Below are 27,643 nucleotides of genomic sequence, written 5' to 3'. Positions count from 1 at the left end.
AAAGACAGAAGGAACATTATTCAAGCTCAAAAGTTGAGCTACAGGAAGAAATAAAGTACAATGAAAATGAGGAACAGATGAACAGATTTAAATGAATAATGACTATGTTAAAAATAATAGTAGAGCCCCATGAGAAAATAGGACCATCTCATACAAGTGGGAGGGGAATGAGTGAAGTTAAAATCTTCCAAGTGCTCTGCACTGATCTGGAAAAGAGAAAAAGTGCCAAGTAACATTAGACCTTGAGAGCTGGAGGATGAGTATTGTCACCTTTAAGGAAGCTGCCAAAAGAATTGTAAAGGCAGATATTACTATGAAGATAACAGTGAGAAAAATAATGGAATATAAAAATACTTTATCCAAAAAATGAAGAAAAAAATGAAGAATTAATGAGACAAATAGAAGGGGCTGAGTATGATAGTAGATATAAACCCAAATATGTCACTTATTATAGGAACTGTAAATGAACTAATTCTCCATTTAGAACACAAAGTTTGTCAAATGTGTTAAAAAAGTTAATTATATGTAGCTTATAAGAGATGCATCAAAAGTATAAGATTAAAAGTGAAAAAAAGATGAGAGAAGGCATATCATGCAAACTCTAACAAAAAGAAAGCTTGCATACATACTCGATTACATACCAGGCAATACGCATTTGTGGGCAAAAACAAGATAAAGAATAAAGATAGAGTGTTCAAAACAATAAATATTCAATTCCCCAAACTGGAAAAATTCCAAATCTTAACAGAAAATTGTAAAATGCCTCTCTCAAAAAAAAATATTTGAGCAAGCAGACAAGAAAACCAGTAAAGAAATATAAGATCATGAAAAACATGAATACTACCTAATTAGAGATATAGAAACTATAGCCAACAACTACAAAATATACATTATTTTTAAGCACACATGAAACATTTACATAAATTGATCATATGCAAGGCCATAAAGCAAATTTCAACAAATTTCAAAAGATTAAAATTATGTGGAAAATTTCACTGAATACAGAAAAATTAAGCTATGAATCTATAACAAAATGTTAACTGGAAAATCTTAACTTTTGGAAATGAATACACTCCAATTGACCTATGGGTCAAAGAAGATTTCATAATGGAAAATAATAGATATTTTGAGGTGAATGAAGTAAAAATACTACTTATAAAATATTGTGGGATTCAGCTAAAGCTGTGTCTAAAGGTTAATATAGATCCTTAAATATACATATTATATCAAAAGAAATTTAAAAGTCAACAGCATAAATATTTCCAAAACATGTATCTGACAAAGAGTGTGTATCTTACAATCCAACAGTTAGAAAGCAGTCTAATTTAAAAGTGTACAAAGATTTGAACAGATACTTCACAAATGAAAAGAGCCAATAAGTACATGAAAAAAAGGGATAACATCCTTGGTTATCAGGGAAATACAATATGAAACACCAAATGAGATATTATCACACATTATTAGAATGACTGAAGTTAAAACAACTGATAATACCAAGGGTTGGGGAGAATGTGGGAGAATGTTGTTAGTGGGAATGCAAAACTGTCACAACTACTTTGGAAAACAATATGGCAATATCTTATAAAGTGAAATATTCACTTAACATATGACCCAGAAATCCCACTACTAGTTATTTAACCAAGAGAAAGGGAACATTTGTGCACATTTTATGTCACAAATGTACAGAGCAGTACTGTTCATAGATGCTTAAAAGTGGAAAACACCCAAATGGCCATCAAGTGGTGAATGCATAAACAAACAATAAACAAATTGTGGTATTTCTGTACTATGGAATATTATTTAGAAATAAAAAGTAGTAAAATATTAATGTTAATGCATGCAACATGAATAGATCTCAAAAATATTATGTTAAGTGAAAGAAGTCAACACAACTGACTACACAATCTATTATTTCATTTACTTGAGACTCCAGGAAAGGAAAGACTATAGTGATATCAAAATTAAGATATCTCACGGAGAAACTAAAAAAGCAAGAGTGGCGGACTTCCCTGGTGACTCAGTGTTAAGAATCCACCTGCCAATGCAGAGGACACGGGTTTGAGCCCTGGTCCGGGAAGATCCCACATGCTGTGGAGCAACTAAGCCTGTGTGCCACAACTACTGAGCCTGTGCTCTAGAGCCTGTGAGTCACAACTACTGAGGCCATGTGCCACAAATACTGAAGACCGCACGCCTAGAGTCCGAGCTCTGCAACAAGAGAAGCCACCGCAATGAGAAGCCCGCGCACTGCAACGAAGAGCAGCCCCCGCTTGCCACAACTAGAGAAAGCCCATGTGCAGCAACGAAGACCCAGTGCAGCCAAAAATAAATAAACAAATAAAATTTTTTTAAAAGTTAAGAAAAAAACAACAAGAAAAAAGAGTGGCAGAAGATATTTGCCTAACAAGTAACTGACAAAAAGCTTGTATTAAATTATATAAAGAACCATCAGAAATCAATAAAGAAAACACGACTTAATAGAAAAAAATCAAGAGGGTTGAACAGGCATTTTATGAAAGAAGATATCCAATGGCCAATAAAAATATACAAAAAAGTGCTTTGCTTTATTATTTATCAGGAAATTGCAAATTAAGCATACAGTGAGATATAATGTGTACACCAAAGTGGCTAAAGCTACAGTGACTGACAATACCAAATATTGGAGAGGCCCTGGAACAAAAAAGAACTTTCATCTACTGCTGGTGAAAGTAGACATTAATGCAATTGCTGATTATCTATTAGTGTTAATATATGTATACTCCATGCTCTTGAAATTTTACTTCTAGTTATCCAACAGACGTGTGTGCATGTGTGCATTAAGAGACTATAAGAATGTTTATAGCAACTTATTTACAAAACAGAAACAGGCTCACAGACATAGAAAACAAACTTATGGTTACCAAAGGGGAAAGGGGTGGGGAGGGATAAATTAGAGTTTGGGATTAACATATACACATTATTATATATAAAATAGATAAACAACAAGGTCCTACTGTATAGCACAGGGAACTACGTTCAGTATCTTGTAATAATCTATAATGGAAAAGAAAAAAAAATAAGAATGCTCACAACAACAATATTTGTTATAGTTAAAATTGGAAACAACATAACCATACATCAATAGTAATATGGGTAAATAAAATTGTGGAATAGTCAGTCATACAAAGCAAACAGCTGTACAACAAAAATAAATGAACTGAGGTTGCATGCAGTGGCATGGGTGAATCTCACCATCAGAATGTTGAATGATGTAAGTCAGACACAATTCCGTAATAAGGCAGAAACATGATTCCATTGATAAAAACCTGAAAAACAGGGAAAACTAAACTCCAGTGTTAGGCATAAGGATAAAGAGCATCTTTGGGGAGAGGGGAGACTTCGTGATTGAGAAGAAGCAGGAGGGAATGCTTCTGGGTTGTTGGCAATGTTCAATTTCCGGCTCTGGAAAGTGGTACACAAGTGTTTTCTTTGTGATAAATTATTGATGCTTGTTTTTGCTTCATGCATTTTTCTGTTTGTGTGCTATACTTTATAATAAAATAAGGAAAAAATGTAAAGCAGTCATGGTGATCTTCAAGAGAGCAATTTCAGCAGCATTACTGAGACAGGTTAATATAGAGAAGCCTTGGCAACATGTAGAAACAACAGTTAACAAATCACTTTCACTGGTGTTTGGCAGTGGAAGCAAAGGTCAGAGAATAAAATTTTCTATTTTCATTATTCTGGTACATTTTAGCTATTAGTAGAATCTTTTTTTTATTCAAGAATCGGAAGACATAAATCTGTCTCTTTATTTCCTGATACTTTTCCATAAAATTCTAATGGTGTTGGTTCCTTATCTTTATTTGAATGCCTCTTCAAAATGCACTAATATTAGGTTTTGGAAGAAATAGACCTTCTCTTATAAAACGCTACTTTTGTAATTTTGTTCATTCCATATGACTGCTGGGACTGTAAATCGAGGGAAGGCAGGGGATGTCTCAGCTATACAAAAGAAAGATACTTGGTTGAATTTTTCCATTTTCCCTTTGAGGATTGCTGAAAAGACTTTATGCTCCTAGTGTTGCATAAGATTCTCTGTGGATGAGGAGACTTTGCCCCTATGGCCCCTGAAAGCACCTCAGCCGAACCGAATGTCTAAAACAACCCATGTGCTGATAACAAGAGAAATTGGATGAAAGGGTGCCTACTGCTGTTAGGACTCTTATCACACCATATTATGTGATCTGCTTCCATATTTAAGTCTCAAAAAATAAAATAAAATGAGAGTTAAAATTGGTAGTGCAGCAGTTTCTTACAGAAAGAGTTCTATTCTGGCTCAGAGATACAAAAAAAAAAAAAAGTGGATTAAGAAAAAGAAGAGAAACTTCACAGATAACTAGCCAGAAAAGGCTAAGGCCAGGAATGGGGTATAATTCTGCTGCCTTGATAGAAGAACTGTTTTATTCAAAGTCCTTTTGGTTGGAAGTGACTATCACTATCATGACTTTACTTTTTGGATCATAAAGGAAAGAAATATTAAGAGATATACAAATCTAATCAATTTTCATTTTAGCTATCTCTATGAGTTGTGGTCCTACCAGCCAGAATTTCATCTGACCAAACGTCCAAATCAGATGATTAGATTAAGAATTATGCCAATGATAAAGAAAAGTTACTACTGAATTTATTGCAAGAACATTAATGTTAAGAATTTGTTTTATTCCATTATTTTCTACTTAAAAAACACTGAAGCCATCTCAAGCAATTTGGGGTTCCCATTTCAGCAGATGGAAGTGGGAAATTCACTCTAACTTATAACTCAAAAATTCACTTAATATTTAATTCATATTCAACTTTCCAAAGTTTGATCTCAAACAAATCTATGCAACAACAAAGCACCTAGAGCTAAGTGTTCTGCTTCAAATGTCAAGCATCTTGAAGGTAGGGTTAGAATTTCCTTCAAAAGCACTCAGTGCAGATATAATAATGAGAATTCTTGATGCCCTTATCTTAAATGAATGGGTGATACATTTCTAATGACTAATTTGAGGAAATATATCTTTGATTTCCAATTTATTTTTGCACACTATTATTTAGAACACTGATGATTTTTGTACTGCACTTCTAAGGATTGATTTTATATTGTAATTTTAGGGAATCTCATTTCTTTACTTACATCTAGATTGTATATGTCTGCCTTAAGGCACAATCATGATTTTAACCATTCTCCAGGATGTGCTGTTTTGTTAGAGAATAATCTTGTATCGTCTTGCATTGTGAAAAATATTGCATTGCATTGCACATTAGAACAAAGATGGACTTACCATAGTTTCATGTGTTACTGAGATATGAGCCAATTTTGTTTACATATTAGTAATTAAATTTCATCTGTTTATAATCATAATTATTCAGTGACTCAATTTCAACTGTTTTGAGGTTAGTTGCCTAGATACTCTTATTTGAGTGAGTAGTTCTAGATTTGGGGGCCCTAAACGAAGGATTAGGCATGTTATAAAGTAACCAGCCTACTCAGGATTCCCTTGATTCAAACAGTAGACAAACTGGCATTAAAGGAGTCCAGTGGAGTGAATGCATTAATGGTTGTTTTCCATTCCACATCCCTCCCTGTACCCACTCCCTTTGCTTTGCTCTGGGTTGGGTGTTTGTTCTATTCCACCCTTATGCTCTGGGCTCAGCATGTGATTTGCCTTGGACAACAGCATGTTAACAAATGTGGCCCCCCCAAGCAGAGGTTAAGTGCTTGCATGTTTTTGCTTGTTCTCTTGCTCCTCTGTGATCACCCTGAGAAGATGCCTGGCTGGCCTGCTGTAATATGAGATGTATAGAGCAGAGTCGAGTTGTTCCAGACATCCCAGCTGAGGCCAACCTAGATCAGCCAACAACCATCTACTCCCAAACTTGAGAGTACACCCAGCTGAGACCAAAATTTCTCAGCTGAACCCAACCTGAACCAACAACACAAACTCCTAAGCAAAATAAGTGCTTATTATTACTGGGTTTGAGTGGTTTGTTACATACCATTATTGTAGATAACTCAAGGTGATATAGTTAATGTCTATATTTTTGGCTAAATTGGCAATGAAGCACTTCCCAAACTCATTCATTTTGCTTATTTGATGGTCAGAGCTGGTGAGTAGGAACCTTCAACACATTTGAAACTTGATCACTTGGAAGTACAGGAATACAAGGCAGAGGAGTTTGTTTTGCCCCTTCTCAATTGCAGCTGAGTCCTGAGTTTGGGGGAAAGCAAGTGTAAAGTCAGGTGATGAAGGAATCATCACCAAAGCTATAGCTGGGTCCCTCTACTCCGATACAGGTTCCCTCATCAGCCCAGGGGCAGGTAGAAATTGAGAGTGGTTGTTCTTTCTTTGTGTTCTACATGCTCTATTTTTCATCAACTGGTCAGATACATCCTCACTTAATGGGAAGAGAAAACCACCAGGGAATATTTCTCACCCTAAGAAGCATTTGAAATGTGTAGATCATGTCTTTCTAGTTGCTAAATAATTATTTCATCTTGTTCAGTGAATTATGTGGAGCCTCAGATTACATATATTTTGAGATTTCTGACTTTAAGAATGATGTATATATAATTCCATCCTGATGTTTTTACAGTGTAATATGGAACCCAGTGCAAATGTATTTCTGTAAGTAGATTCTTATTTAATAATAATATTACCTTTCTCATTTTTCTAGATTAGCACTGTAAAGCTCCATGTACTCATCTGAGTTAACGTTATCAGGGAGAAAGGAAAAGCAAAAAATAACCCTGAGAAAAATTGTTTGGGTGATTCTGCTCACAAATCATGTTATTTCACAAGATTCTGGGACGCGTCATTGCTCCCTGCTGCAACTGGGCCATTTTGCAGCTTGAAGTTTTGAGGTGACTCACCTGAAAATTGAGCTAAAAGCAGACTGAATGAGATAGTTCACCCAAATGACGAATGTGAGATTGGAGACTCACCAAGACTGAGATTCCTAAAGGTGTTCTCTTTATCTCTCTCTCACTGCTTTTCTTTCCTCAAGGCTGACCTACTTGGAAAATTTTGGAATTTCTAGCTCATTCGTTAATTTAAAAATATTTATCTCATGACCTTCAGATAATAATGGCTGTGTTAATTTGTATAACACACCACTTCTATCTCAAATTGCCTTAGCAATAACTGAAAAAAAATTTAAAAATATCAGGAAGCAGACATCACCATTGCAAATTATGGAAAGGGGCCACTAAAAAGTTGGGAACATTGAATAATATCTTTTATATTTAATGCAGATTTTTCCAAAATGAAGCAAGGCAAGGAGGATACAGGGCTGACTGATACTTTCAGAAATGCTCCTCTGGTGGCTAGTCTGGAGGGTGAGCCCTGCAGCCTATGGTGAATTTTGGAGAAAGTCCAGGACATCCACTTGATGCCCGTTCAGGGATGTGGATCCGTAGCAGATGAAAGCACTGTATTAGGAGACTTTAGAGTTCACGCAAGATTCACATAAAGAAGAAAACTGCCTGTCAGGTGAGATTTCTTCCAGACACATTGCGTTTTCTATTTGATGTGGTAAGCAGCAGCCTGGGGAAGCAGATCTTCTATGAACTTGGCATTATGGGTGAACCAAAGAGAATAAAAGACCCAAAGCTGATCTTTAGTAGAGTGGACCACCAGAAAGAGTTCCTCCTCCATTTCCTCAGCCTCTGGAACAGCCAGCTACACATGTAAGTTATAGAAAGTAACCTTGCTGTTTAAAGTCTACAAAGAACATTTTAAGAGAAATGTAAAAGTCAGTGAGGGGGATCCAAAGAGCATAAGCCATCCTCATTAAATATGGATGTACCACATCAGAACAGCTCAGTGTGGTACCAAATCAAACGTTCTAAGTCCTGAAAGGAAAAGGATGGCAAAGAAGTTTCATTTCTTTTTAAAAATTTATTTATTTAATTTATTTATTTTTGGCTGCGTTGAGTCTTTGTTGCTGCACGTGGGATTTTCTCTAGTTGCGGCGAGCGGGGGCTACTCTTTATTTCGGTGCGTGGGCTTCTCATTGCGGTGGCTTCTCTTGTTGCAGAGCACGGGCTCTAGGTGTGTGGGCTTCAGTAGTTGTGGCTCAAGGGCTCTAGAGCACAGGCTCAGTAGTTGTGGAGCACGGGTTTAGTTGTCTGCAGCATGTGGGATCTTCCCGGATCAGAGCTCGAACCCGTGTCCCCTGCATTGGCAGGCAGATTCTTAACCACTGCGCCACCAGGGAAGCCCAGAAGTTTTATTTCTAAAACAAGTAATTTCCATAGGAAAGAGAACAAATTTAGAATAGGCTCTTTGTGCTTTCAATAAAACTTTAGAAAATATGAAGCAGAACACGAGATAATAAAATAAGAGACAGAGGTTAAAAAGCGAGTTAGTTAGGAGACAGAGAGCATAGAAACTCAACATGAGTTGGATGAGGTAGAAAAAGAAGAAAGGGAACTAAAATGTAATAACCCATTTAAAATCTGCATGAGAAGGACTAAAATTTGCATTACAAGGATTAAAATGGAAAAGCTTTTTCTATGATGCAAGGAATCATAATGTGGAAGACAAATTTGAGATGCTTTTCCAAAATTCAGGTGAAGAGGATAAAGGGGTGAAATTGATGAGAAAGAAGATATGGTCCATGTACTCTGGAGATGTAACAAAAGGACTGTGGTGTTTTGAATGATCTCATTCTCAGAGTCTTCTTCTGAAACATTGAATTCAAGAAGAAATGGGTCTCCATAGTGGTTGTATCAATTTACATTCCCACCAATAGTGCAGGAGGGTTCCCTTTTCACCACACCCTTTCCAGCATTTATTGTTTCTAGATTTTTTGATAATGGCCATTCTCACCGGTGTGAAGTGATACCTCATTGTAGTTTTGATTTGCATTTCTTTAATAATTAGTGATGTTGAGTATATTTTCACGTGTCTCTTGGCCATCTGTATGTCTTTGGTGAAATGTCTATTTAGGTCTTCTGCCCATTTTTAAATTGGATTGTTTGCCTAAATGTCCATCGACAGATGAATGCATAAAGATGTGGCACATATATACAATGGAATATTACTCAGCCATAAAAAAAAAACAAAATTGAGTTATTTGTGATGAGGTAGATGGACCTAGAGTCTGTCATACAGAGTGAAGTAAGTCAGAAAGAGAAAAACAAATACCATATGCTAATGCATATATATGGAATCTAAAAAAAAAAAAAGGTACTGATGAACCTAGTAGCAGGGCAGGAATAAAGATGTAGACATAGAGAATGGACTTGAGGACACAGTGAGGGGGAAGGGAAAGCTGGGGCAAAGTGAGAGTAGCAGTGACATATATACACTACCAAATGTAAGATAGATAGTGGGAAGCAGCAGCATAGCACAGGGAGATCAGCCTTGCGCTTTGTGACGACCTAGAGGGGTGGGATAGGGAGGGTGGGAGGGAGGCTCAAGAGGGAGGGGATATGGGGATATATGTATGCATAAGGCTGATTCACTTTGTTGTACAACAGAAACTAACACAGTATTGTGAAGCAATAAAAAATAAAGAAAGAAAGAAAAGGAAGAAATGGGTCAAGACTTCCAGAATTTTGAGGAAAAAGATATCTGTCCTTAGAATTTTTTAACGTATTGAGTTTTCATTTACAGGAAAATGCAGTTGAAGTACATTTTCAGATATAAATTGGCTAAAAAAGGTATATCACCAATAATGTACTCACTTTAAGCCGTTAGAGATTTTTAAAAACATAAAAAAGGAAGGAAAACCCAGATTTAGAATGGGACTATTTTTGCAGAAAATGACTAATGGTAAATATTGAAAAAAATCTGATAGAATGGAACTTAAATGATTATTCTGTTTATAGTGTAAAATCAATTAAATAGGTCATAAATAGTTATTGAAAAGTGATAAAAATTTAAAAATATAAAAACAAGGTCATACTAACAAAAATAGAAAGTAGGAAGTGAGGGTGGGGTACAGGGAAAAATAGAAGTGTTTTTAAGTTACATGGAAGAGTATAAATGGATAAGTATTTTCTGACATAATTTTCTAAAAAAATTACAGTTACGTGTGAGATTATTTTTTTCATTGTGAGATATAACATTCTATACAGAATCCTGCACACAACAAATGTGTAGGGTTTGGCATGTAATTGCAATGTGAACACCAGTGTAACTACCACTCAAGTGAAGAAAGGGCCCTATCCAAGGTCCCCAGAAACTTTCTTTGTTCATCTCTGATCATAATTCCATTCTTCCCCACTAACTTCCCCTCATCCCAACTTCCGTTGCTTTAGGATAACAATACGGTTTGCTTTTACCTGCTTTTAAATTTTATATAAATATAATATATGAATTATTTTATGTTTTGCTTTTTTGGTTCAACAATTTGTGTCATCCATGTTGTTGATACAGCTTAGTGTGTTTGCTTTTATTATTTTATAGGATTTCATTGTCTATTCATGAAATTAACTAATGTCTTCCACTGTTGGTGAACTTTTGGGTTATTTGCAGTTCTTGGCTTTTATGAGAGGTATGTCTAAATATTTTAAAAGGAGATGACATACAGAATTGAAAATAAGATGTATGGTTGAAAAAATAAATTAAAATATAATTTACTCCTCAAAATAATAGTAAAAAGAAAACAGCAAGGAAGCGTAAAACAGGAGCTCTAAAATGGGATGATAAAAGTAAATCCAAATATATGGAATAACTGCAAATATATTATCTTTTACTAAAAGGTAAATACTAGACTGGGTCAAAACAATGTCTGAGGGAGAGCCTCTTATCATGGATACTCATAATATGAAACAATTCCGAAAGGTTAAAAGTAAAAGGGAAGGAAAATCTCCATAATCAAAAAACAAAACAACTGGAGTTACAGTTATAATATTAAACAATTAAGATTTACCATTGTTAAAATCAAAAACAAGTGGAGGTCAGCCTTGAAAATTCCCTGAGCAGACCAGTTTGGTCATACAAATAAAGCCTAATTTAGCTTACTTTGAAAGACTGACTTGACCTGGGTCACTTCTTGCTTATGCTTCTGGAAATCATAAGTGACACTTGAACTGTTTTCCAAGGTTGATATGAGGTAGCCATTAGCCAAATTCCTATCATTTAAGAAAATTCTAATATTATAACCAATCACTGTGAAGAATATAAGCTTACTGTATAAGGTGCTTTATAACAATATACACCTGAGCCTCACTTTATGTTTTGGTTTGAGTGTTCCTTGTTTGCAAACTATTTGGTGTGTGTACAATAAAATTTTACTAATTACTACTTTGGTGATGCATTGGTTTTACTTCTGTTATTTCTGAACTTTTGACACTGTGAAATCGTTAAATAGGACAAAGAAGTTCCATAATATTTTAAAAAAGTGTAATAAATCTTATGCTCCAAACTGAAAAAAACACCAAATTATATAAAAACACAAATTGTTAGAAATTCAAAAACAATTTATAAATACAGTAGAAATGGAAGACTTTAATATGCCTTTCTCAGTATTTCACAGCTGAAGTAGGAAATAAATAAATGTTAAAAACTGACCTGAATTATATAATAAACTAGATGATTTATTCCATATATATTGAGCTATTTTTTCTATAACAAAGGATAAAAATAAAAGATAGTATATAGGTAAAAATTAGGTAAAGAATAACAAAATATAACTTTAAAGGAGAATGGAAAAATTATGTAGATAGCAAAAATTAATGAAGTTAGAAAACACAAAAATAAAATACTTGATGCCTAGGTAAAAAAGGGAATGGCAGATATTGAGAAAATAAAAATTATAAGCAAATATTATTTATAACTCTATCTGACATAATTTTAAAATCTCAAAAAATGAATAGGAGGGAGTATAAATTATAAAAAGTTATTCAAGAAGAAAAAAAACTGAACATATGAACAAATAATTGAGCTAAATATTGAAAATGTTTGTCAAAAATTACTTTCTGGAAATGCTTTGGGCTCAGAATACTAAGCTAATAAACGCTCTCACTTTGTTAAGGACATGTAAGAACACAGATCCTTGTTGTGATCTATGAATTGTGTTATGGCACACAAAGAGCTGACACTATTTTACAAACTAGTTTTACCAAAATCTGATTATGAGAGTACAAAAAAATTTGATTATGAAAGTACAAAATAGAAAGCCAAAAAACTAATCTCATTTATAACTATAATCTCAACATTCTAAATAAATTTATAGGAAGTTACATTCCAGAAAAATTATAGAATTACATGTTTAAAATAAATTTATTACAAAACTAGTAGAAAATATGGATAAACCTTTTGGAGTGTGAAAGGTCTGTTTAAACATAATAACAAAGGAAGAAACTATAAAAAATAGTTCATAAATGTTTATCAACAATGCAATGATCCAAATGAAATACAAGAGCCAAAGAGGGAAAAAAATTGCAAAGCTCTGTCTAAGTGCTTGTATGCTTAATACATAAAGGGCTGATATAAATTAAAAAAATGAATACCTTGATATAAAATTGGGCAGAGATGCAAGCAGACAATTCACCAAAAAGTTAATGAACATTACCAATAAACAAACAAACAAACAAACTCAGCTTCTTCAGTAATCAAAGCATTAGAAATTCAAACAACTGCTTACTGTCAAGCTATGATCACTTCATTTTGACCTTGTGGAAGTCCAAAGATATTTAGAAGATCTTGATGTATTCCTAGAGCTTATATTCTCATGCTACCGCTGACTCTGGGTCCCCAGGAATTGTTTGGGGAATTATTCAATGTGTGCTAATTTTGTCAGCCTTGAGTTGACCAAATGTAAAAGTCAGGCCCTTTCCAACACACACACACACACACACACACACACACACACACACACACACACACACCCCTCCACCCTGTCACCACACACGGTATGAAGCATTGATGGATATCAGGGGGAGGAAGTGAGTAGAGGTCTTTATAAAGCAACAGTTTGGACAATTTCAAATTGGAAAGGAGATACTCCCTGAAATTTCCTTCACGTCCCCATCTTTGGAGGAATTTTTGTGGTCTTGTTCAGTGAGATGCCTCAGCCTTGCCATACTGGATTGGCTCATTTGTTTCTCTCCCACCCGGGTTCTCCTTGGTTTTCCTCTCCTTTTTCTCTTCCCCTCCCCAGCAATTCCTCTAGTGTAGGTGGCAGAGAAGTTTAGCAGTCTGTTGCCTTGGCTTCTGCTGACAAGTGTGCTCTGAAAGTCTCAACTTCTATCCCCAAGAGCCTATCAAAGCAGTTTCCCAAACAGGACAGTTTTTTATGAAGAACTGGCTGCTGGCTGTTAGGATAATAATGGTTCTGCCACTGTAGTAAGACCAAACATGAGTCTTTAACAAAAAGTTTGTGTTGGCTGTAGGCTGCTTTAGATTATTCCCTAATGGTCTCTACCAATATTTCCTAGGGACATTTGTTTATTCTCCATTGTTGTTAGAATGACTGTGGACAAGTTTGAAAATCCTCAAGGATTATTTTTTACCACTTAAGGAATCCTCCTTCAGAACTTTAGGTTCTAAAGTTTAGAAGGACTATCTTTACCCCCATCACCGTGGTGACTAGTGATGAACCAGTGAGCTGTTCTTGGCCATAGCTATGAAGATTATCAATAGATATAATGCACTTTAATTATAGCCAGCATGGAATTTGAGGATTTGTGTTAGAATCTTGAGTCTTATTCCTGATCTAAAATATGGAACTATAAATGTTACATATACCAAGTCATTTGGGCTCTATATTTCATTAATTGCATGCTATATACATATAGGTAAAAAGTTATATGTGGTTAAGAATTTACTATGATTTTAAGTAAATTGAAATTTTTATTTTGGAAAAACCAGACCCCTACAAAGCCTTGACTTAAATAAAAGAGAAGGGGGAATAGAGAACAATTATTTAGTGAGCATCAAAATGTTGCCTCACCAGACTCTATATGGTATGTCCCATTATCATTTCCATTTACAGGCAAGGAAAGAGACTTCAGGAGGTTAATGCTCAAGGTCGCACAGCTAGTTGACCCTAGTTTTCATATGTAATCTTCACAGAAAACTGAGATAATACATATTTTTTGCTTGCTGAATCTAAATTATGCAAATTACCTGGATAATTGGGTTTTCTATAATGGAAATCCGGAAAGACTTTTGAGAAACTGGAATTTTTAGCATTTTTCCAGGAGAAGCTCCTTGGTCTTCTTGAGTCTACTGGCCCACCCTTCCTTTATTTGAAAGTTTTTTTAAAAAATCATTTCAGTGGTTGTTAAAAAAAATTCTTTTTTCACTCTTTACTTGTTGCTAACTTCTATTCCCAGTATGTCTGTTAATAGCTAAGACATTGACATTCACCACTGGATCAGTGCAGTTACGGCACTCTCTTAATTGGAAGAGGGTGAATGTTAATCATTTGAATTATTATTATGATATTTTCAGGCCAAGAGTGCCCGGGAGGCTTCTTAATATGGAAATCCACCGAATGATAACAGGAAAAAATTTACTCCTTCCCAGTGTGGTTATAATTTAAAGGTGAAAATAAGTACAATGCAGCTAAATGGAATTATTAGTTGGTCAAACATTGTAACTTTGCAAGCTATGAACAATGTCTTTCCCCAGAGTCTCCTCCTAAGATGTTTGCAGGAAATTTAAAGTACAGCATAGATACCTCACCATCACTTTGTACAATTTGGAATTTAGTTTTTCAGTTTTAATATTCTCTGGTATAAGAACAAACCTAATAGGATTAACTCTCAATTTATTGACCCCTAAGACATGAAAATCATTGCTCCAACTTTAGGAAGTATAAACTCAATATCAAATCTGAGTAGGTGGCTGAAGCCTAGGAAGATTTTTTATCTATAATTCTCTTAAGCCGGATTCCAGCAGGTAATTTGAAAGTGGCAAACTCCCTTATTACTAAATCCCAGAGCCAAGAATTTCCTTTACGTCTCTCTTTTTTTTTGCTCCTCCTTGCACTTATCTGTGAATGACATTTCCAATTCCTAGAAAAAAACACTTGAGTCAGCAATTGCCCACCTCCGTTTTGAAAATTCTCTGGAACTGCTACTTTTGGAAGCGTAGGATAGTCATCTCTCCTTACTTTAAGATAATTGGGATGAAAACTGTAACACTCAATGACAGTTTGCTTTCTTGTAGAGCCTTTTATGTATGAATCACAAAGCGTTTTGCAAACCATAACTTAGTTCTTGCAGCTCCCTGGGGAGGCAGATCCCATTAACACTGTTTTACAGATGATCATGAAACAGGAGCAGGGAGTTTCAATGAGTAGCCTCTGGTCAGGCAATGAGTCAGTGGGAAAGTCGGGAGAAAAAACTGGTAGAACTTTTGACATGCACCTTGAATGTGATGCCTTAAGAAGGGTGAGGAATTATTAATAAATGAGCAAGATAAATGGAGATCCATTTGAAGAACTGTTTTGCGATGAGCAATCATTGTTCTAATGAATTATTTAAAGTATGTCTTAGCTTAAATGAATCTGAAATTGCACTGTATTTTTTTCTGGCAGCTCACCGTGGCATAAAACTTTTTGGGCCTATTGGTTTTTGAATTTAGCGTTTATGTGTGTATATAAATGGGAGGCTGTGGGACAACTACTAGGGTAATTTTTGGTGGCCCCTAATAGGTGATGTCAATAACTAAAGAGGAAGATATTTAAAATATGCAACAGTAGAAAATACAATGGGAGAAGCAAAAAATAATTTCAATTGATTTAGTGTAATATTTAGGTATGTAACAGTGAACAATTAGAAAACTGGGAGCCACTTTGCATAGAGGTCATTTAGTTAGTCCAACCTCTGCTACACTTAAAACATTCCACTTAAGAGAGAATTCTATTTGCCAAAAGTAATTGAGGAGGCAGGACTTCATTAGACAATGTTAGAAATGACCTGTAATTGAAATGTGTACGTCTATTTGCTGCTGGTGAAATGATTTAGTCATTGAGGGGGGCAGAACAGCTATCCAAGTTGGGCCTGGAGGCTGCACTTTGATTAGAGTTGCCAGAGGACCAGGGTCTCAGCTTTGCCTGCTGAGTCTTTTGGTTTTGTTAGTTTACCTGCGGTTAGCAGGCTCTGGAGGACTGAGTCAAGTTACCAAACTTGAAAGAGACTGATGTATAAATGAAAGTGAAAATTTAATTCACATTGAAATCAGATTAGTTTATTTGTGCTGGATATTTAGTGCATTGTATTTCTAGTAGGCGAGGCCAGTTGGGAAACCAAATTAATATCAGAATTCTACTTGAAGAGTCTAGTTCGAGGGTTGGATGATCTGAATGACATGTTCATTATGTCTGAAAAAGATGCATTTGCCCAATGGACAATGAGAACATCTGCTTGGCTGATCAGATGCCCTGAAGGCCTCTACTCTTCTGCAAAGATTACATTACCCTTGACATGTTTCCATTAGTTGGACTGCAGGTTCTCTAATGATAATTATTTGCCTGGGTATTGAGATGTAGAAGACAATTTAGTCTGAAAAAAATCCATTTAGAAACCATCTTTTCAAAAGTTGATTATTTCTGAAGCCGGGCACACATTTCATTCTTTTTATCTCTTTCATTTTAGATTGATTCTTATTGATTTCTATTACCATGCCCATCTTCTGATTTATAGCCCCAGAATCTGGATGGCACTAAGTTGGGACTACTGTTATACTTAAATTACATATAACATAATTTCATCTCTCAAATTGCATATTAATCATTCCTTTTAACTCTTCCTAGTTATTTTTTAGATTTTTTTCTTTTATGCCCATTTTCTATTTCTTTTTTTTTTTTTTGCAACACCTTAGCTATTTTTGTACCTCTCCTAGAATAATATCTAAATCTGAAAGCTTCAGAACCAAAAGTCATTTTTTACTGTGGAGCTTACAGGAGATTTCTGGGCCAATAAAGAGAAATTGGTGGCTGTATTGGTATCAAGAGGGGAAAAAGATACTAAAGCTAAGGGAGGAAATGAAAGATGAAATTGAGTATCAGGCCCAGTTGATTTTTTTCCTGTAGGATCATTTGGTCAAACTTTAGTTCTTTTGTTACTTAGCAAAAGCAATTTCTGTCTTTCGGGTCACCTCATAGTTCAATATCAAAGATAACCATGGTCAGAAAAGCAAGGACAGAGCATTGTTCTAGGATTCCTGTAAGAAGACTGGCCCTTTACCTTGAACTGTGACCTTCCTGACCTGTGGCTAAGTTGCACGCAGGGAGAGACACATCGTCTTAAAACACAAACAATGTTTGTGTTCAGTTTTACCCTCACCCTAAATAAAGAGACATCCCAAGGAAGCGGGCTCTTAGACTCTAAAGCTGAAGCAGAAAATGGAAGGCAGTCTAGCAGTTGGGGACAATTCACTCTTAGCCCTACTACTGGTATTGGATATTCTTCCAATTTTAATTGCACCTTCATGATTTCCAAACCACAACAAATCACAAAACAATTCCATCTAAAATATAAGATTGCATAGTCTTCAAAGGGCTGGTTGAGACTGGCAGAGTTCTCATGGTTTCCAGTGATACCTGAGGCTCCCATATGTCTTACTACTTCATCTGTTATAGAACACACTTATTGTCCATAGAGTCTGGAGTTTCATAGTGTTTAATGAGAAATAAAACCAGAGGAAAAGATTACTATTGAATGGCTGAAGCTACTTGAAAGTACGGAGAATTGTCTTTAGCCAGATGCATTGTCTCTGTGCATAGGCCTGCAGGTAAGTGGCTGGTACTCTGAGTCAAAAACTTGTCAAATTGGAAAGTTAGAGGGAGCTGTTGAGGTCATCGCATTGGTACCAATTCTTGTAAGAGTCACCTTCACAGGGAACTCACAGGAGATAATGAACTGTCTGTCTACTTTGAACATACCTTGAACATAATATAGAATGTGAAATTCAGATTTTTCTCTGAGGGTACCCTAAGTCCATGTCAGGGATTTCCGGTTCAGTTCTGGCATCCTGGCAATTCAGGGAATAAGGTAATTTTAGTTTCATGGCCAAAATGATATTTTCAGTCCCACACCTTCAGCTAGAATTTTGCCACTCCCCCACCAAGAAGTGACGTCTACTTCACCTTCTCTCCGACGTGGGCCTTTGTGATGCTCTGAGACAGAATGTGGTCAAAGTGATGTTGCATGACTTTGGAGCCTCGGTCAGAAAAAATGAGAAAGCTTCTGCCTAGCTCTTGCTTTGAGGATTCTCACTCTTGGAACCAACCTCTTTGTTGGAGAACTCCTGGCCACACGAGGAGGCCATGAATAGGTATCCCAGCTGATGGCAATCATCGACTGACAGACACATGAACAAATGATACTTCAGATAACTACAGACCCCAGCTCCCCCCCATTCCTCTATGCAGCCTGCAACAGAGACAAACCAGCCTTGCTGTGCTTTGTCCAAATTCCTGAGCCACAGAATCCATGGGCATAATAAATGGTTGTTTTGTCCACTAAGTTTTGGGGTAATTTGTTACACAGTAATTGATAAGCAGAAGAAGGGCTTTTGGATTATATACGTATGTGTGAGTGGGGTGTTTTTAAGTGGTAACATTCTCAGAATTAAAATGAGTTAAACTTTTAAAAATATTTATTAAATCATTTAAAATGTTTATTATTTAGATCTCTATTAAACTATCTTATTAAACCATTAAGCCATTTAAACCATTGCCATGATTTCTATCCTGACAATTTTTGCCATAGTTTCATATTAAGTTCATTATTATTCAACTAACATTTTTATTTATATTAATTCACCTTTTAAACAAAAATAACTTAAGCCCCATCCTATGTAATGATATCCATGAATTTATGGCTTGTATAACCTAGCCATACTTTATTAATACACTTAAAAATAAATATATAACTATTAAGACTAAAAAGTGTTTACTTAGTAACTAAAATTATCTCCCATTGCATAGTTAGTGTATATCTCACTTTGGAAAAAAAAAAAATCCTTCATTTTGGAAAACAACTGTGACATCAAGCTGACAATGAGATCTTTCAACCTTTTAGTGTTTAGGGTGTCAACTCTTAGGGACTAGCCTATTTAAGGAAACAACGCAGTGTGATTGACATTACTTGGGAGAAATTAAAAATCTGCTTATATTCTAGCTGTGTTTAAGCACTTTTGCAATTTCTCATTTGGTCATTTCAGAAATTGCTCTAAAAATGCAAATGTTACTTGTTTGATGCTCAGTTTGTGTACAAGATATTCCTTAGGCTTGCACGGACAGAGACATGGATGTACCCTGAGGGGCTCTGAACTAAGGATTAGAAGGACCAGTTATTATTATTATTATTTTTTATTTGCACCACTCAGCTTGTGGAATCTTAGTTCGCGGGTCGGCAGTGAAAGCGTGGAGTCCTAACCACCGGACCACCACGGAATTCCTTCACCAGTTACTTTTCTTAACTCAAATAGGAAGTGTTTGGAATCTGGTGTCTCAGTCTGAGTTCTCTAACGGCAGAGCTTGAGACAGTTAGTTTGGGAATCTTATTTTGGGGAATGCAGCAAAGGGGGAGTGAAACAGAGGAGGGGGGAAGGCCACCACAGAAATTGTTATTGAGTCACCACCATCACAAGCAACTCGTGCATGATTTTGAGGGACTTTCTGAAATAGTTTCAGAACCGTCTACCTGGAGGATGAAAGGTGGGAACATTTACCCATTGGTTTGCATTTCCCGTTGCTCAAGCAAGACCCCATTTCTGGGCAGTGCATACAGAAGTGCAGTCATTTAGCATGGACTTCCCTTGTAGCGGCATCAGAGAAGACCTAGGACCAGAAGCAAGAAGTAGGTGAGTGGCCCTAAAATGAAGGAAGAAGTGTCTGGGTGCACCACCACGAAGTTGGCTTAAGTCTGTGCAAAGAGGATGCAGTAAGAGATGGGATGAAACAATTTAGAACTAGTGCACAAGCATGTCTGATACACTTGGCAATGATGCTTCCTCTCTGAGACTTAGTTTCTCATCAGTCAGATGAGAGAAATAGACTAGAGGACTTTAAGATCCAGTTCTGATAGTCCAATTACTAACCTGAGGTAGTACTGGCCTAATGCTATACTCCTAATCCCCTGGATAGGCCGATCAGACCAAAGAAGGGTTGGGCTGAAAGGGTATAAGCACAGGTCAGCTAGGTGATGCTAAGACAAGACTTATACTTCTCCTGTCTCTTACATAGCTCCTAGCATCCTTACCCTTCTGGGTACTAAGTAGGCCCTGAATATTTCTGTATCAGGGAAGGATAATACATCTGTGTGACCTGGGGACTTCTCTCTCAGGCCCTATGCATAAACATTACTCAGGTCTGGTCACAAATGGGTTCACCCCTTATTACTTGAAAGACTGGACATGGAACACATGCCAACTACAATGGGATGTCCTGCAAGAGAGTTTGCTGTGGTCTCAAAACTTGGGATTCTACCCATTTTTATTGATAGCACCCTGATTCTGATTCCCAATAAAGGCACCCATGAAATAATACATGAATTTGAAAACTGGCATCAAGAAAAAGAGAATGGTGGTTCAATTTAGGATTTTTCAACCTTGATATTATCCTCTGAGGGTTCATTTTTCTACAAGTCATGTAGCTGGTGATTGCTATTTTCAAGTTCTAAAAGCAGCAACTATTTTGCTGGTCTTTGTTTGCTTCTTTCACTTACCTGCTTTCTGCCTTACATTTCCCTCCAGCCCCAAAGATTCAAGCCATCTTATGATTGATGTTTTTTGAAAAGAGTTTGGAAAATGAATTTCACTTCAGTTTTGGTGCAAATCACTCAGCCTTTGGGGGTTTATAATGTCTTGGTTAATAGGATTCTGGAGATTCAACCCAGAGGTCTGTGTGAAGTTGGGAAAAAAATGGCAGAACAATTCAGCCAAGATGTAGTTAATTTTTAAAGCAGTCTTTATGTTCTGTACTTAAATTTTTGAATTCTCTTTTTATATTTCTTAAGAGACAATGAATAGCTTCAATTTGAGAATGTGAGCATCCTGAAAAAGTGCAGAATGACAAAATCTCATTTTATGGTTTTTAATTTTTCAGCAAGTTCACTATTCCTCCATTTGATGAGACTAAGTGATTTTTTTTGAACTGGTATTGGTCAGCATTATTACCCCAACTTTGTGATGAAAAGTATCCTTCCAGCATATCAAACCTTCAGCCTCCCACATATGCTTAACTCTTTTTACTCTCAAACACTTGGCCTTGTAAGTGATTGCTGTGATTCAGTTTTGAGTGAAAGAATTGCTCATTTCCAGTCTGTGATAATTATTGTATAAGGCTTAGATTTTTCTAAACAAACGAGAGAAAATTACCCATCAGGGATGAAGATAATGGGTAGTAGTTCTTTAATCTCTCCTCATCTGCTCTCATCACACCCTACTCTCACTTCATGCCCTGCAGACACAAGAATAATCTTCACAAACCTTTTCGCTGAGTTGAAGTTTCATATTGCCTATAACTATGTCATGATAGCTGCCGTCCGCATAATTTTTTCCTCACATTCCAATGAAAGGATGATTTATTGACTTCATTTAACAACATTGTAGACTTAGATTTGTGTAGAGTTTCTTCAAGCTTCACTTGGCTGTCAGTGCATGTTTCTTCACCTTTGCATCTTACAGTCCATCCAGATGAAGAGTCTAGATGCTTGCATTTAAATATTGAATGTACGAGAGTATAAAGTAGCTTTCCTAACTCCACATAGGATAGTGTAAGACATGAGCCTCTTCTGTTTTCCAGAAAGCCTGCCAGGTGCTAAATAGAAAGCAATCTGTTAAGGAGAGCCCTAGATTTAATTACGTAAAGAATCTATTGGTTTTGCTTCCTTTGTGACTGGAAGAAAACTCTAAAATATCATCTTAAAGTGATTTCAAAGTTTGTGAATCCTGTTTTTCAGAAGGGTCTTGCCACCTACATCTGAAAAATCAGTTCACTCTGCTGTTCTCTAATAATTAGTTGTACGTGTTGCCATTTTAAATAATTTTAATTTCAAATCATAGTTCCTAGCTATTAAAGGCTTTTTGTCTCTTCCTGTTTTGTTTGTAGTGACCTTGCATTTTATTCTAATGAAGTAAAATTGTCAAAAGTATATAGAATGAAAAAACACATGAAGTTTAAAGATAGCAGTGCTTGTAACTTACTATTTAAAATTTTATTTATTATTGTTGTTGTCAATTGATGAAACTGGAGTAGACATAAAGACTACAGTCTTTGTAGTGTCATCAATGGAACATTGATTGATTGATTTTTTAAAATAAATTTTTGCTTGAACTTTAATGAAGACATCTCACCATGTTTAAATATTCCCAGCGTAGGTTGACAGCTCATGGCTCTGTTTTATTTGCATCTCAACTTAGTCAAATATAAGCTGTGTGACTTTGACTAGCCATTCAACCTCCTTGAACTTCAGCTTCTTTGTGTGACATGATACCTAGTCCATAGGGTTGCTGGAAGCATTCAGTTGTGATGGTGTATGTGAAACCTCTAACTTAATGCCTGGAAGAGGCTCAAAAAATGTTCATTTCCTTCCTTCTGAAGCTGATGGAAGATATTTTCTAGAATTTTTTTTTTTATTTGTAATTTTCATGCAGTGGAAAAGAAGAATCAAGACAGAGTAATGATTTCAACAAATCTCTTCTATTCCAGAAATGTGGCAATGGGTACTGAAAACTTCTCCTGTGTCACTTTACCACTAACTTCATGTTTTCACTTGGTTGCTTGATTAATTTACATGATGAAGTACTTTTCCACATCAGCCTATGAATCCATGGCTGGTAGAAGCCTGTAAACTACGCATCCATTTTCAAACAAGCAAGCCAGCCCTTGTGACCAGGGACTGGGACCTTCAAACACCAACTGGGACGTTCCCCGTGGTGGGAAGAGCATAGTCCCAGCCTTGTGGAAAGTAGTCATCTCGTTAATTTCTCCCCATACCTGAGAACACGCTGCGAGTCACTGAGGGAGTGATGGTCTGATCTCTGGGAATTATAATACCGCCCACAGCACAGCATCGTCTCGTTGAGGTGTGTTATTAGCCTCCAAATTAGAGCCGTGGGGAGCTCCCAACATGGCTTCAGTGGGATGAATAGAGAATGAAGCATTTGGCAAAAGGACTTCTGATGAGTTCTAACATAAAGCTGTTTGCTTTGTGCATGTGTAAAATGCAGTCTACTGTAGCCTTCGAATATACATAAATCCATTGTTGTCCCTCTTTCCTACCCCACATAAGCCAGTTTACACAATGAGTCAGATCTTACAGCTGTTTTGACGTAGAAATATCACCAACCACTGAAGCTGTGTTGAAGTGACTTATTTTGCCAGAGTTGAAAGGGTTGTGTACAGATGGATCAAAAGGATCAATCATTTTGGTGTTGAGGATTGACTCTATTGTAGCAAAATGAAATAAAGGAGAATGATATCCTTCTATGGTTTCCCCAAGAATAAAAAGAATAATTAAATGTTATAGTACACTGTTTACACATCCATTCATCACCAAATATTGATTAAAGGCCTGCTTTCTCCCACTTTCTCCTCCCCTTATCCTTGATGGAGACAGTGACCTTAAAGAGCCTTTGGTTTGTGCATAATAAAAGTGCATCCTATCTATAAGTTTTTGTGTGAAAATAAACATCTTTTGAATATATTGAGCATCTTGGGAGAAAGACACCCTACCCTTTCAAATTAACATTATAATAATTTAAAAAATTAACTAAGCCTGTTCCACTGGCATATTGATGAGTCTTATGAGTCACTCTTATCCATTGTTACAAGATTAAACATTTTAGGAATAAAGCTCATCTAATTTATTTAGAAAGAAACTTGGCTACAAATGCAGTCCCACATAATTAGCTTCCGATTTGCTTTGCTGCTTGGACATAAAGGGTGAGTCCCACTGCCCTCTAACGTTCCCAGGGGCATCTTGCTCTGATCACCTAATTGATTTTCCAAGCCAGTTTGTACTCTGGATATGTCTTTGTGTCCTTTCTCCTGATAGGTGTTGTCATTGTCATCTTGAAGCATATTCAGGAATGTTCCTTGTTCATTAGAAGCTCCGTTAGCTATGGGAGGGTGACTGATTAAGTTATGCCTAAAACATTAAGTATCAACAACAACCCAAGCTTGGTGTGGGTGTGTAATTAGTCCCAGTCAGAAGGGAGAGAGTGTCATGGTGGAATGGTGGCATGTTTGATGTTACTGTTGATGGACACTCATTGTATCTAAGCAAAATGAATGAGGGATGAAATGTGGGCTGGGATGACCAATAGCTCTGAAACTGTCAACCAACCTTCTTAATCCTGGGACTAAGTACAGTCCAGAAGCCTATGATTTAGTTACCAAACTACTAAACTTTCTTTATGAGGATGAAGGCTTCTCAAGAGACAATTAACCTGGAGAGTCACAAGATGTTCTAACGCAAGCCAGTGTGAGCCAAGGAAGCCAGGAAGACCAGGGTGGGAGCCCCACTCACCAGCAAGGATATATAAAAGCTCGGAGCCTGAAGAGGCATTCACAGTTCAGGAGCCAGCTTCAGCAAGTTACTCACATCTCTCCGTCTGGCACCATGTCCTACAACTGCTCCACAAGGAAACTCTCTTCCAGGATGATTGGAGGAAAATACACTGTGCCAGTGGCCCCAGTTGCCACAGTTTCTACCCCGGATGCCAACTGCCTGAGTGGCATCTATTTGCCCAGCTCCGTCCAAACTGGCTCCTGGCTCCTGGACCACTGTCAGAAGACCTGCTGCGAGCCCATTGCTTGCCAGCCAACCTGCTACCAGCCAACTCCTTATGTCTCCAGCCCTGTCCGGGTGACCTGCTCTCGGCAAACCACTTGTGTCTCCAATCCCTGCTCAACTCCCTGCAGCCGGCCGCTCACCTTTGTCTCCAGTGGCTGTCAGCCCCTGGGCGGCATCTCTACTGTGTGCCAACCAGTGAAAAGTGTCTCCACTGTCTGCCAGCCAGTGGGAGGAGTCTCCACCATCTGCCAACCATCCTGCGGGGTCTCCAGGATGTACAAGCAGTCCTGCGTGTCCAGCTGGCGAAGAATTTGCTGAGTGTGCAGGGGCCTGTGAGCGAATCAAGACTCCATGACCTGCCAGCTGTGTTTCCAGGATCTTCCAACAAGCTGCCTGTTCCTGAATAACTCTTCATTGCTGACCCCTGTTCTAACTGCCTGACTGCTGGCTGCCAGGCTTGAATAAGCTGACGTTGGCAATCTAACGTTTTTCTGGCCAGCACCAATCTTGTTTTAAGTGTTTGATCACTGGTGGCACATATACCTCTGGATGTTTCCAGAAATTTACCACCCATGCCCCAGTCTCTAATGGTTTTGGCATGTTTTGACCTAGCTGTTTTGTCTTCTGGCTTGTTTTTGTGCCTCGGAAAAAGGGAACTTGTTTCGCTCTGTATTTCTCAATAAACCTTAATTACTTGGCATTACAAATATACGTCTCAGTAGAGTTCTTTATTTGCAAGAATTTTTGCTGTCTGTGAATCATCCTTTGCTGATTAGGGTCTGATTTTCTTTTCTGAGAATGGAATATGGGTTCAGTCACTGTGTTTAATGGCAAGCAAGGGATTATCTTATATTTTACTCGGTTAGAGAGTCTTTGGACATGTACTCAAGTAGAGTGACTGGTCCTCTATATTTCCCCCAATTTTTTATGGGCTTGCAGAATAATTTCCATGCAGGACAAAGAAATCTTACCTGAGAAACCAAGTAGTTTGGGGAATTGTACAGCGAAGGGGACAATGGTGTCAGTTAGAGGTTCAGAGTCTTACTTCATCAGAGGACCACAGTGGAAAACTTTGCAAAGGATCCCTCCATGATTAGATGGGAGGCAGGGAGAAGGAGGAAGGATGAAGACATCAGTTTCTAGGTCCTGAGATTTATGGCATGAAAAAGGTGGCTGTAGCTTTCTAGTTCCCTCACTTGCTGCTGTGTATTGGTAGACCCCCAAACATGTTCAGAGTAACCTAAAGTTCTGCGTTTTAGTTAATCTGGGCAGGGAAGACTTAAAAACAAATTTCAAACACATGTTGGTTTATTTTAATACTTAGAGCCTTATTTTGTGCTTGCTTTCCATTGGAGCCCACATGCAGATAAAACAAGCCATCTGCACTGGTGGTCAACATGCTAACTCCTTCTGCCTTTTTTAGGAAATGAGAACTGACCGCCAGTTGGTTTCCTTTTGTCCTCATTCTCTGTTACGTCCAGAAACACATCTCTATATTTCCTTTTCAGAGTTGCTCAAGGACAAACAGTAGAGAAATTTTTTTTTTTTTTAATTTTTTTTTACAGAAAATGGAGGCACATGAGGTGTGCCTGCCAGGAGCAATGGGTGCCTTTTCTCATAACAGAGGTGCTTAGTGCCTTATGGAGAATCTGACCATCCACTTCTTTTGTCAGCACAAAATGGTTTTCTTATTTCACTAACAGTTTTTCAGAGAGGCAAAACGTATGGACAATTTCTGGAGGGAAAATTTTCCTTTCTTCCTATCACTGACTCTACTCTTAGAAGAAATGTTCCCTCTAAGCAAAGAAATGTTAGTATGTATGACTCACTGTACTATCTCATTAAAGCAAGTCATAGTTTTTACTATACATTGGTTTCATGACTCTTCTTTTTAAAAATAACACCCTGGCTTTCAGAAATGCTCTGGTTTACTCTATAATGGAGATCACTAGGAGAACCCTAGATGGCCCATTCAAAGCTGTCATTTACTGAACTCTCACATTGTTTATTTCAGTCACTTCACATATGATTTGGAAAATATGGAGTTTTTCAGAGGCTTACACATTATTAATAATTCTTTTGTTCATGTTTTTTTCTTCAGCTTCCCAGTTTTCAATAAAAATTACTAGAACAGAGATGCCTTTTTTTCCCTTTTTCTTTAGACAGCTAATCATCTTTAAGATTCATGTAGTAGCAATATTTAATAACATAGATTTTATAGACTGAGATGAGTGAACTTTTGCTTGGGCTATTTATTGTGATGGTGTGAACATCCAAGGATATTGTAGCTATCCTGCCGAGATATTTCCTTGCTTTTATTTCTGTTTGGGGAATCATCTATTTTGCTATTAGAGCTATTCTATTTGTACTTGAACTTAGAAAGTTCTCTCCATTCTTTGCTTTATTTCATAATAAATTGTAAAATTGCAAAGTTTGTCTTTGAGGACAGTCTTTTAAAAGATAGAGCAGTGATGACTTCTTTCTCTTCTTGGTCTAGGACCCAGAAATATGTCTTGTATGTAATAGTCTGTAGCTGTGGGGAAGCAGTTCGAGGGACTTTGGTTCAAATCCTGGTTTCTGCCCCTTGGCTGCAGGCTTGTTAAGCTCCCTAAACCTTAGCTCATCTATAAAACAAAGATAACGATACCATCATATGCCTCTGTTTCAGGAATAAACTGAGACAATAAGTGTGCATCCCAGGTATCACTGAGGCATCCTGTCATTTGATATTGAAGTGAAATTGGCTTTCACCATCTTTTCTTCTTTGGTGGGAATCCTGGCTACTCCTGGCATCGCTGAGGAATCCAAGAGTGGAGAGGTTGGAGGATGGTGACTTACTGTTTTATTTCCTAATCTTCTCTGGCTCTGAACTTTTACTTTAGAAGAATTAGTTCATTTTATTGATCTTCT

At 37.0% G+C, this 27,643-nt stretch overlaps 1 protein-coding gene across 1 annotated transcript; it reads left to right on the top strand.

The window, feature by feature from the left end:
• The first annotated feature begins 24,513 nt into the window (after window positions 1-24,513).
• On the top strand, window positions 24,514-25,440 carry LOC118894819 (keratin-associated protein 11-1). The gene has a single exon (XM_036851446.1). It carries the CDS (start codon window positions 24,560-24,562, stop codon window positions 25,049-25,051), a length of 492 nt encoding a protein of 163 aa, XP_036707341.1. The 5' UTR covers window positions 24,514-24,559; the 3' UTR covers window positions 25,052-25,440.
• Window positions 25,441-27,643: the final 2,203 nt, after the last annotated feature.

The sequence above is a fragment of the Balaenoptera musculus genome, chromosome 4 (assembly GCF_009873245.2).
Source record: "Balaenoptera musculus isolate JJ_BM4_2016_0621 chromosome 4, mBalMus1.pri.v3, whole genome shotgun sequence".
Taxonomy (NCBI): Eukaryota; Metazoa; Chordata; class Mammalia; order Artiodactyla; family Balaenopteridae; genus Balaenoptera; species Balaenoptera musculus.
This window is presented reverse-complemented; position numbering and strand designations above follow the sequence as displayed.

Excerpts from the sequence above, each read along its gene's own strand:
- LOC118894819 (XM_036851446.1), top strand. The coding sequence starts at position 24,560 with ATGTCCTACAACTGCTCCACAAGGAAACTCTCTTCCAGGATGATTGGA.